This window comes from Entamoeba invadens (assembly GCF_000330505.1).
Source record: "Entamoeba invadens IP1 unplaced genomic scaffold scaff_1105074726715, whole genome shotgun sequence".
NCBI classification, from domain to species: Eukaryota; Evosea; order Mastigamoebida; family Endamoebidae; genus Entamoeba; species Entamoeba invadens.
Window position 1 is genome coordinate 1 of NW_004440286.1, and position 12,937 is coordinate 12,937.

Sequence of the window (12,937 nt, forward strand, 5' to 3'; positions counted from 1 at the left end):
TTAAATCAAGTGGTGTTTAGAATGTTGGGCAAAAAGGGTCTTTCTATAGAATATATAAAAAATGCCAAATTACATCTATGGGTACGGCGACTATTTGGACTACCTTTTCTACCAAAAGAAGAAATACACGATGCTTTCGAGAAATTATTCATTGAAATGTCAACATCTTTAGAATTTGGTGTACCTTCACATTTATTAGAAAAGTACAAAGAAGTTTTAAATTATTATAAAGATTTTTGGTTGAAAAAAATTGGGAATGAAAAATGGTGTCAATTTTTCACAAAAATAGGACAAATAATTTATGTGAAGCATTTCATCATGCAGTAGGTTTAGAGTTTCAAATTGCTCATCCAAGAATCGTGGTTTTGGTCGACATGTTAAGAAAATTGGATGACATGTGTAGGCAAAGATGGTTAGATATGGCAACTGGAAAACACGAAGTTGCTTATCGACGCGCAATTCAAGAATTAAGCAGAAAATTGAATATTACAATGGAAAGTTATCAAAATGGAAAGTTTGAAAATCAACTGCAATATCTAGACGCAATTGGCAAGTTGTATATTGACTACAATTTTACAACAAAGGCGTCAAGAAGAAATGTATCCATTCATGCAATAAATGCATCACAAAGATTGATAAATGAAATGGATATTATAATGCAAGAACAACAAAATGTTACTTTTGATGAAAATGGGACAAATTTAAATATATCAACTATCATTGAACCAAGTTATCAAAGTGAAATTGATTTTGAGTCAACAATAAAATCAATACACGAATACAATTCAACATTACAATCAATTTTTGAAGAAAACAGTGTTATTACATTGGAAAAAACAGAAGGAAAGATGGAAAATGTCCGAAATTGCGCCAAAAGTGGCATTAATACTTCAAAGATAAAATCAAAGAAAACACTAAAAAGGAGAAAAAAATTGACTATATGTCAGAAATTGAACAAAGAAAAAAAACCTCGAAATCACAAGAAAAATATTGATTAATTCAGTTTTCTATTAAAATAAAAAGCAATTTTAAAAATAAATATTCAATTTGCATAATATAATAATTATGTTTAATATAATACCTTTTTATTATGTTTAAAATTTGTTATGAATATATACAAGATATTATATTTATAATCAGAATATTATAACAATTCAAATAATTAGAATGTAAATCATATTTATTTGATAAGATTAACATAAATATAAATTCTAAATTGTTTTAAATAATATTATTAAGTATACATTTTGTTTTTAATAACACTTATTAATTATATTTTTTATAATTTCTATTTTTATTCAAACGTATGTTTGTTTTGTATTTTACAATTTTACAATATTAATAACATTGTTTTCTAATTATAAAATAAAAATAATATTTATAGAAAATATATATTTTATTGTTATAAATACAAAATATTTTGAGGGTTTCGACAAATGTCTTAGTTGATAATTGTCAAAGTTGACAAATGTCTTTTTACCTTCCACAACGTCGGAATTTTATCAATAACCCAATTAATAAACTTTCAAACAAAAACACAACTAAATTAGTTGTTTGTTTTTTGTTGTATATCAAGTAGTCTATGATATCAACATTGACAATCGTCTGTTATTTCAGTGTTTTCCTCGACATTTTGACGTGTACAAATATATTCAACATCAATACAAATGTAAACGACAATACACATTTGTTAATAACATTAATAATACTGTAATTATACTCATATTTAAAAAAAATACTTAACAATAAACATAAATAACATCCAAGTGATAAATGAAATATCAATTAAATTCTTTTAAACAATCTCAAATTATTACTAAAACATACACAATAAAAATATATAAACAATACATGGTTAATTTATAATATTTAATATTTGAATCATTTAAACTGTTGATGGTTTGAAAAGGCAAACAAAATGAAATGTAGATAAACAACCATATATAACAACACCATCATCCAATTTAAAGAATAAAATTATGATACGTTTATACTTGAAATGTGTTTATATGTAGAACTAAACTAAGAATATTTTAATTGATGATTCATGATTAAATAATATAACACTGATTTAAAAAACAATTCATTAGTTGTTATCATGTATTTACATATACAAATTAAATAAAAAATACTTATTAAAGTATTGTATAAAACAGAGAGATCATCTTTATAACTTAATTATTATATATAACAATATAGTATATTACATATTTTACATACACAGAAAGTCAATAATCCGTTTTTGCAACATATTGTTTTCAAAGTTATAACTAAAATAATATAAAAAAATATAATGCAAATTATCACTTTGTATTGAAAAAGTTTTTATATTGTATATAAGCTTTAGTGGTAAACAGTACCTATCATTTTTTTTATTTAATATCTTTTATATATAAAAACAAAAAAGCTATAAAGAAGTAGAAAGCGTTTTAAATCTACTTAACTACTATTATTTTGTTGTTTTTCCTCTTTTTATTATTTAATATAAAGTTGTTATTTATACGAAATGTATTATTTTTTTGATTTGAGCACAACCAAAATTAAAAGTTTATCTTATGTTTAATTATTTTAAAATATACAGTTTATATATGCTTTATTAAAAACATTAATTATCATTTAACAGACTGCATTTTCAATTATAAATAAAATATATACAATAATGTCAATACAAATCTAATCGTTATGAAACAGAAATCTATTTGTTATGAAAAATAAGGAATTGTTGTGAAACTAACTGTGTATATTAAAATATATAAAATTGTTTACCATGAAAGCTGAATATTTTACTTTTAAACTTATCTATTCAAATGGTAATTTGTATTATATTTGAAATTACAATTATATTAGTCAAAAATAGTTGTTGATAAGAAGAGCAAAAAAAGTAGTAAGAAGTTATTTATCTATTTTAAATAAATATAAATACTATAAAATTTATTGTTTTAGACAAAACCCGTGCAACTTTTGCAAAAATGGGGTGACTGAGTAAAAAAGAGGGGATCCTAAAAATAAAACTGTTTTTTTTGATCGTGCAATTCGTTTATTTTTCTTTTTCTTTTTTCTTTTCGTATTATATTTATTTTGTGGATAGTCTCAATAGTTTTTTTTAGGTATTAATACAATAAAAGTTGGCTTTTAAAAACAACACGAAAAACAAAGTTTATTTATTTTCGAAACAAAAGGTTCAACAAATGAACAAAAAAACGATCAATTGCCCTAAAATATTCTTTTTAAAACAAAACCATATTCTATCCACTTTCCCTCCATTTTCATGTTTTTGTAGAATTTCTACCAAAATATTATGAGTTTAAACTAAAAAAACTGAATTGTGTTTTTCATTTGGTGCTTGTTTTGATTGAATATTAGATGGGAACATGATTATTCGCAGACGGAAAGGATGTATAAGTACAATAAATAGTTAGAACAAAGAATACATGATACACTATAAATTGGACCAAACAAAGAAGGAAATTTAACCACAATAATAGGATGCATAATTATAATCGGGGATGTGTTGAAGCAAAAAACTGAAATTAAACAAGACAGCAAATGTTATATTGTATCACAATGGATATGACGTCGGCGTCTTGGTTTTTGTAAAAATTAACCAATATGGTTCTGCGAGTATATGATTCAAGAAGTCGAAGAAGATGATGTTGAGGATAAAAGCATGGAAATTAAACTTGAAGAACAAGTTTAATTTAATGTAATATGAAAAAGTGGTTGAAGAGAAGAAGAAGAGAAATGGATGATGTAACTGTTACGAAGAAGGCATGAGAGAAAAGAAACGATGATTTTTTTGTGAGGAGACTTATTTCGATATTGTTTGCTTATTGTAAATGAATTGTGTTGTTATTCTACTTCAGGTTTTTATCCTTCTTTTATAATAATTAAAAAATAAAGAATAACATAATTTCAATATTTTTAGAATTATTTAACTCAGTCACTACATTTTTGAACAAGTTGCACTGGTTTCTATTACAACTGTATAATGTATATTTAACATTTTTATAGAATTATAAAATATTGCTTGTTAAATAAAGGAATTTTTGATTATATTTTAAAATATATTATTGAGTCAGTCAATAAACGTTGTCTGTTCCCCAAAGGTTGTCTTTTTGACAAAAAAATAATTGATCTTTGTTTAAAAAACGGGAATTGAGTAAAAATGAAAAAATTGGTAAAAATGTTGAAACAAATATTTTTGGTGTTTTCAAAAAATTTCTCATAATATTATAATCATAATGCTTTAAAAATCGGTAGACAACGTTACAGACCAAACAACGTTTAGCAACCGACTCTATCAAGTTTAATTGTGGTTTTAAATATGAAGAATTATGATTGAGTGGATGATTCAATTAAAGTCGGTTTTAAAACGTTATTTCAAAACAAAAAAAGCTTTATTCATAAGTAAACATCGGGCATAAGGTAAAACATGAAAAAACTTGAAACAATTGGGACAAATTATAAAGAGGGCTTCCCAAAATATTCCAATTTTATTGGTCCAAAAAATACCAGATAACGTTTAAAAACTGACTGTATAATATAATTTAAGGAAATGTGGTAAAGAAATGATAACTAAACCATTTAACTCATTTATTTAAGAATTTTATCAATATCTCTAAAATACAATTATATATGATCAATTTGTTATATGTATTTGTGTTGATCATATTGGCGTTATCAACATGTCCACCAAATATTATAGAAGAAACAGAATATGTCTTAACCAAAAATGATACTTGTCAATATTTAGAGTCTATAAAATTTACAACAAGTAAGTTACAAATGACAACTGGCTCGACTTTAAAAACAGAAAAAAATTTGGAACTTGTAGGGGCACAAATTACACTTGAATCAAATTGCAATTTAAATGTTTCTGAATTGTTTAAATTGGACTATGAAAGTACGTGTAATGCGACTGGTAATTCAATTGTAAATACCAATCAATTGGAAATTAGTTAATCAACAATAAATCTTTTTGGAAATTCAGTGCTGAGTTCGGTTGAAAATGTCATTTTTGATAAGTCTATATTCAATGTTTCTGAAAATGCCCGCCTTTCAGTGGAAGGTAATATAACTTTAAGTGGTGGTACATCTCCAAATACACTTTCAGGTAAATCAAAACTTTCTTGTTTAAATATGTTTTCCAAGACAGTTGGTAGTCAAATTTCCATCAATGAAAATTCACACATTGAGTTGTTTGATACTTTCAGCTTTAAAATATCTAAATATTACTGCAAAATATCGAGTTCAACACAACGAATTAATTTTGTATCAAAATCATTTGAATCGACAAGAGAATTTGTTGCTGATAATCGAAGTACAATTCAAACAGAAAATCTCATTTTAACTTTGACAAACACATTTAAAGTCTCCACAGATAGAACAATCAAAGATCTTCCACTCTTTTTCGTATCGAATACAACTACAATAACTGGGTTTGTTGCTTTTCAACATGATGGTGAATTCGACTTTTTGTACACAAACAACACTCTTGACGCGTCATTATACACAACCCCATTCAAAGTACTTTTAGAAGGTCACCTATTACGGTATGGTACGTCAGATAAGATATATTGTCATGTGAACCACACTGAAGGCACACGAGATCCATATTACATCGAAAATTATTGCCCACTCACTGATGCATACATCACACCAATTGACACCTTTTATCAAATGAAAGTCAAAGTAGATGCGCCCAAACAGAATTCAAATGTAAAAAATGCAGAAAACGAAGAAAATGTAATTGTAATTGGAAACCAAAAATACGATTTGTCACTCACTGAATTTATTGAGATTGAGATGGTGTCTGACAAACAAGTAAATTTAGATAATTTCACAATAACAAAAAACGTTTTTCTCGTTGCGGCGAATGGGTTTGTATACAACAACATGTTTTGCAAGTCGGGGCACTTCCAAAACGGCATTTTCATCTGTCAAAATCATTTACAATGTTCTGGGGGTGGTAAAATGGCTGATGGAAGATGTGCAGCATGTCAAGTCACAAATTGTGTGATGTGTGATGGCAACAAAGGTAATTGCATAAAATGTAAAGAGAAATTGACATACAATACCAATACAAACAAGTGTGAAGAATGATTAAGTGCCGGAATAATGTTGAATTAAATAATCTGCACTCGAATAATGATGTATTGAATGTGTTTCAACAATAGTTCAAAAGCAAATCAACGAAAAATCAATTCAATTATTTTCATACAATGTTTTATTTTTAGTTTCTAAAACTTTATAAAATCACTCTAAATCGGTATAAACAGAAAAGTTCAGTAAGTTCCCTTCATAAATTATTAATAACACATTCGAAACAATATAACTTTTATTGAAAGATCGAAATGGGGTTATTTTTGTATTTATCAACAAATGATAAACCAAATATATATAAAATATTATAAATAAATTTCACATTTGATTTGTATCATATTTAGATAAACGCTTATTCTATTTACTTTTAATAACAAATACACCATTATCGAATTAGATATAAATAAACATGTTTTATTAATAAAAATCTAACTATAATTAGACACATTTCAAGTATTTTGTTTTACAATTGCAATATAAATATTTTATTATACTTTTTAAATTCCAAAAATTCGGAAACTATATTCAAATGGAAGAACTTACTCAAACACCGAGCAGAAAAAGATCAAAAGATGGAACGAACCATATACTTCCGACTGTTAATGGGTACACATTTATACCCCAAGACCGTTCAAGAAAAAATTACAAGTGTCCAAAATGCCAAGTGAAGATAGAAATATTAAAAACAGAAGGTGAAGGTGAAAAACTAAAGTTTATTGAGTATAAATATATTAATGAAGATTACAAAACTCACCCACACTTGCCTACTGAAAGAGTTGATAACAAAGAAATTAAACAATTAGTCAAACAAGGAACCAATGTTTTAATTTCTGCTACTGCCATTTTAGAACAATATCAATCTTTTAACACAAAAGACACCAGAAGAAAAACTACATTAAGAAGAACTATTAATAAACTTAAAAGTGAAATGATCGATGAAACAATACAAGAGCTGCTTAACAGTGATAAGTATTATATAAGAGACGAAGATAATGTATTTTTAATGATATCAAGAGAAAAAATAGATATTTTGAAAAACAAAGCTATTGCTTATTTATGCATGGACAGTACCTTTGGGTCATGTCCATATGATTACGAACAACTTTACACGATACACTATATTTTAACAAATGGTCAATGTTTCACCCTTGTACACATTTTGATGGTTCATCGCAGAGAAATCGATAATGTGTTGCTATTTGACATAATCAATGTGTTTTTTTGTTAAATGTTGTGGTTGTCCACTTTTCCATAAAGATGTCAGTGTTATGGTTGATTTTGAAACCGCAGCAATTAACAGTCTCAGCAAATATGGGTGTATAATTCACGGTTGTTACTTTCATTACACCCAGTGTATCTGGAGAAAAGTAAACAGTATTGGTTTGTCGAGTATGTATCATCCCGGTAATCAAATTTGGAATCTGGTTTCCAAACTAAAAATGTTGGCATTTTACAAGCCAAGTGAAATTGAACAACGTTTTGAAAGTATAATTGAATACAAAAATTCTTTGGTTTTTGATGTGCAAACAAAAGACAAAGTTGATTACTGGTTGTTTATTTTAGAAACAACTGGATATTAAAATGGCCAATAAACTTGTGGTGCCAATATAATCAAACTATCAGAACCGACAACTTAAGCGAATCTTATCATTCAGCGTTGGTTAAAAGACTCAACTGCAAAAAACAACTCTCAATTATCTTCTTATCAATTTAATAAAATACAAAAACAGTTAAATAATTAAATCAAAACATGTTGATAAAGAAAACAATCATTATTATACAAGACCGACAAAATTTTTTAATTTGACATTAAATTATTATAGTAAAAATAGATTTATTGAAAACTTCGAAAGGAACATAGTTGAAACAATTGACTCTTTGGGGTGAAACAAATTTTATGAAATGAGAGAGGAAATTGACAACTTTGAATTCAAAGATGAGAAAAAAATTAATATACAGAAAGTTGATAAACAATTCATTGGAGAAATACGTGATTTTAATTGTTTAAATAAAGTACCAAATAACGTGGAAGTTATGGATAATTCGAAAAATAACACAGAAGTTGTTTTGAATAAAAGTGTTGATGAATTGGTCAATAAAATAACAAAAGAAAATGTACATGTTATTTCAAAACATAGAACGATGATTATTGACAAACAACCAATCGATGCTAAACCATGTGTTAAGGAAAAAACCACGTATATACCACCTTCAAAAAGACACATACCGGGTGATGGGAAAAGAAAGAAAAAGAGTTCTAAAAGAAAGAAAGAAGTTAAAAGAAGTAATTAAATATTTATTGGATTACTATAACACAATAATATTTGTAAAATCTTATTTTTATAATTAATTAATTTTTCAAAATAATAAAATAAATTTTAAAACATCACACGCTTTTCAACTGTTAGATTATTATTAATAGCCAATTTATTAAAATCCAATAAATTTTATTTCATTTATATTATTTATTATTTACCATATTTGTATCTGTGTAAAAATAAATACAAAAAATAATACAACTTGTTAAAAAAAAGTAGCTTTTATATTGTTTTTTTACCATATAATCAAAAGTATAAGTTATATTTAACTTTTAAGTTGTATATATTTTATTTTTATCATAAATAATACCATTAAGTTTCCTTCAAATATTTAATTTATTTAAGATTGTTATAAAGTATTGTTTTTTTAATTTTTTTAATGATATGAAATACAGTTTGATGAGTAATGAGCAAATTATTGTTACAACATACTAATAAGAGTTTGTTGTAAAACGTTGTCCCAATTGCCAAAGTTAATTTTTTCAATTTATACACAAACATTTGTTTAAAATCACGGGAATCAGGTAAAAATAAAAAAAAACGGTAAAAAACTGAAACGACGATTTTTTTTATATTTTCAGCATGAACTTAATATTTTCCAATTTTCATTGACCAAAAATCCCAGGACAACTTTTTCGACTAACTCTATTTGGTTTATCATTTGTTGATAAATACAAAAATAACCCCATTTCGATCTTTCAATAAAAGTTATATTGTTTCGAATGTGTTATTAATAATTTATGAAGGGAACTTACTGAACTTTTCTGTTTATACCGATTTAGAGTGATTTTATAAAGTTTTAGAAACTAAAAATAAAACATTGTATGAAAATAATTGAATTGATTTTTCGTTGATTTGCTTTTGAACTATTGTTGAAACACATTCAATACATCATTATTCGAGTGCAGATTATTTAATTCAACATTATTCGGCCCGTCCACCAGCAAATGCTCAGTAGATAATTGCTTTGTGTGTGCTCAAGATAATACTTGTAACACTTGTGAAACTAACACAACAAAAAACACCGACTCTTCTAAATGCTTGTCATGTTCCATTTTAAGTGGGTGTATTTTGTGTGATAACACAATACCAAACAAATGTTTGTTGTGTGCCCAAAATTACTTCAAAAAGAATGAGTTGTGTGAGTCATGTTCAACTCTCAATAAATGTATCAGTTGCTCTGATGAACTCACATGCCTGCATTGTGTCGATGGATATTATCCAGACGATGGAAAGTGCAAGTCGTGTCTCACAATCAATGGGTGCAAAACATGTTCGTCAACATCAAAGAAATGTCACACATGCAAAGATGGGTATTACCTCGACAACGAGTGTAAATTGTGTAGTGAAGTTTTCAGTAACTCTGCCACGTGTACATTGAAAAAAGTTCTATCGTGTCAGCCACACTACTTTTTGAAGAACAATCGATGTGTTGGGTGTGACGCATTGTTTGGTTGTTCAGAGTGTGAAAATGAAACAATGTGCACAAAATGCAACGATGGACTCAATTTGTACAACAATGGAAGTACTCAAATGTGTTCTCAAGATTGTGACATTACAAAATGTGTTAAGTGTGATATCAATGGAATTTGTGAGATGTGTGAAGAGCCATACACTCTCGACAAAGCAACCAACAAGTGCAAACTGTGCTTTGATGAACACCAAAATAGTGGCAAATGTTCAACAACAGAAAATTTGATTGAATTTTGTGAATCAAAAAGATTTTATTTAAATAATGGAATGTGTCAACAGTGTAACACCACGTTGAGTGACTGCGTTTTGTGTGACAATTCAACAACTTGTATATTGTGTTCCACTGGATTTTTGTTGGATGTAAACAATAGTTGTGTTGCAAAAACGACTTCGATGAGCATTAAAAGAGCAACAAACTGCGAATCCAATCGACAGATATTGGATACTGAAGGAAATTGCGTTGAAATTGCAGCAGACGAGTTCAAAGTGTCAGACAGTGTCAGTATGAAGTGTTTTAATTTGTTTTATGGGTGTTATTCATGTGACTACAAACAAAATTCGACAGTTGACGTTGACAATTTGGAGTGCTCTGCTTGTCAAAGTGGCATGGCGTTTGAGTCTCGAGAACACAAGAAATGCGTGACAACAACAAATTTGATAGACAGTGAGGGGTATAAAATCGAGTGTACCACGGGATGTTCGACTTGTACGAACGGAACGAATTGCCAATACACAAAATCGTTTGAGTTCACAGCTCGTTCAGATGCAAAACTTTCATACAAGAACCACAAATACTGTCAGAAGTACCAAGAAGGGTTTGGGTGTGTGGAATGTTCAAACTCAATCAATTTAAATGGAATTTGTTCCAATATGGAACGAACACAAAAATGCTCGTTTTATTTAGAAAATGACAACACTTTTGAGTGTGAAGGATACATCGAACCTTCAAAGACTAAAACACATGCTACATTAAAGAATGACGATGTTGGATGTGAGGTGTTATCGAATGGACTTTATATAAAGTGTTATTCTAAATACTTTTTGAATAAAGAGTATCCGCCAAAATGTGAGTCCTGTAGTAACAATTGTCTGACTTGCACAACACCAACTACATGTCAAGTGTATTCGAATGGGTTTTCTCTGGTAAATGGAAGTTGTGTTTCACTTTTAAATTGTTTAGTATCAACACCAAGTGGATGTACTGTGTGTAATGAAGGGTATTACCTATTACTTGGTTCATGTAAAATGTTAAGTGAAATTCACTGCAAATTTGTTGTAATTACAGCAAACAACGAGGTGCAATGTGCGTTATGTGAAGAGAACTACATTTTGAGTGACACACAATGTGTTGATATGTCGATTGCGCATTGCCAGAGTGTCGATTTATCAACTTCAAAATGTGCTATTTGTGAAGAGAAGTACAAATTTGATGAAACCAAAAAATGTGTTTCAATGGAAACGACGCAATGCTCATATTCATCATCGGGCGATTGCCTTCAATGTGATGCACAAATTTCACTTGGAACATCCAATGAAGGTGAATCGATTTGCAGCACCGAAGTAAAGACGATTTACTGCAAAGAAAACAGCAACACGGGGTGTGCCAAGTGCTTTGATGGGCATTATCTGAGTGGCACCGAATGTCTTCCGTGCGATAAGAAGTGTTCAAGTTGTTCTAAAAATGCAGAGAGTTGTGTTACATGTGCTTTTGGGTATTATTATGACAGGACAAGCAACGATTGTATTTATGTTGGCGAACTTGCTGAGAAGTGCAAACTGTTCTTACTGAGTGGTGTTGATTGTGCTGCATGCAACGAGGGGTATATCCTCAACAATACAGATTGTGTAAAATGTGACGAGAAGTGTTTGAGTTGTGTGGGCAACGTTTCAAATTGTGTGAAGTGCAATGTTGAAAATGGGTATTATGAAGACGTCGAATTTACAACAATTGAAGATAAGAAGTGTGTCATCAACACAACACTTGACAATTGTGAATGGGTTTCAGAGTATGGGTGTGCCACGTGTCATGATGGGTATTATAAAAACAAATATTACAAATGCTCAAAATGCAATTAGTTATGTGCAACGTGCTTAAACAATAACACATGTTCGACTTGTGTAGATCAATACGTTTTGATATCCAAAACGTCACAATGTGCGAAATGGAATTCAGTTGCAAATTGTAAGTCATATGATTCTAAAACCCGCCAATGCAGTGAATGTGGTGGCAGCAACAAAGTTGGACCAAATGGAGACGAGTGTGTTCACAAGACAAATGTACTTGCAATTATACTTCCAATCATTTTTGGTATTTTAATAGTTGTTCTTATCAGTATCACAATCAGTTGTATACTTTTCTACGTTCATTACAGAAAAGAAGAGATGTTAAGGAAATCACTGGTGAATGAATTTCTGTTAAAGGATTTGAAAAAGAAAGGTGTTGATATGGTGTATCTTGGCGCTCAAAAAGAACGCATTTTGTGTTCAACACAAGAAATACATTTTGAAGGAGAAATTGCAGTCCAAAAAGACAGTGACTGTAAATTCATGATTGGCAACGACAGAGCGTCTTTATTGAAAATTCAATTCACAACACAAAATGACGAAGAAAAGTTTGAGTTGAATGTTGAACCTTCCATCCCAGTGAGTATCAAGAAAGGTCGTGCTGTAGAGTTTACAGTGACTATTCATCCGCTGTGTACGCTTGAGAAGACTGTTGACATCACTTGTTCGGTCTTGAACATCAACAAAGGCAAAATATCAGAGATAAAAATCCCAGTCAAATTTGCGTCAGAAATGTCGACAGCACTTGACCCGGACGAGTTGAAGAAAGAGCGAAAACTTGGAGAAGGAAGTTTTGGGATTGTGTACAAAGGAACATATCGAGGAAATGTTGTTGCCATCAAAGAGATGAAGGAAATGGTTGTCGCCAAATTAGGAACTAAAGGGTTTACAAAGAATTCGACCGTTGAGAGTTCAAGTCGAAATTTGACAAAGAACGCAACGAAAAATATGACAAAAAATAACACGACAAACAACTCTTC

The 12,937-nt window shown here is 29.0% G+C and overlaps 3 protein-coding genes across 3 annotated transcripts; all 3 read left to right on the forward strand.

Annotated features, from left to right (window-relative positions):
- Positions 1–5,139: 5,139 nt before the first annotated feature.
- EIN_483350 (hypothetical protein) lies at positions 5,140–6,102 on the forward strand (the record flags this gene model as incomplete). Its single annotated transcript, XM_004255836.1, has 1 exon — positions 5,140–6,102. The coding sequence occupies one exon, from the start codon at positions 5,140–5,142 to the stop codon at positions 6,100–6,102; it is 963 nt and encodes a 320-aa protein (XP_004255884.1).
- A 3,415-nt stretch (positions 6,103–9,517) lies between these two features.
- On the forward strand, positions 9,518–11,969 carry EIN_483360 (hypothetical protein; the record flags this gene model as incomplete). The annotated part of the gene is made up of 2 exons (XM_004255837.1): positions 9,518–9,526; positions 9,552–11,969. The coding sequence occupies 2 exons, from the start codon at positions 9,518–9,520 to the stop codon at positions 11,967–11,969; spliced, it is 2,427 nt and encodes an 808-aa protein (XP_004255885.1).
- A 115-nt stretch (positions 11,970–12,084) lies between these two features.
- EIN_483370 (tyrosine kinase, putative) lies at positions 12,085–12,815 on the forward strand (the record flags this gene model as incomplete). Its single annotated transcript, XM_004255838.1, has 2 exons — positions 12,085–12,201; positions 12,276–12,815. Coding segments are annotated over 2 exons (657 nt in total), but the record flags the coding sequence as incomplete, so codon positions are not given.
- Between the last annotated feature and the right edge of the window lie 122 nt (positions 12,816–12,937).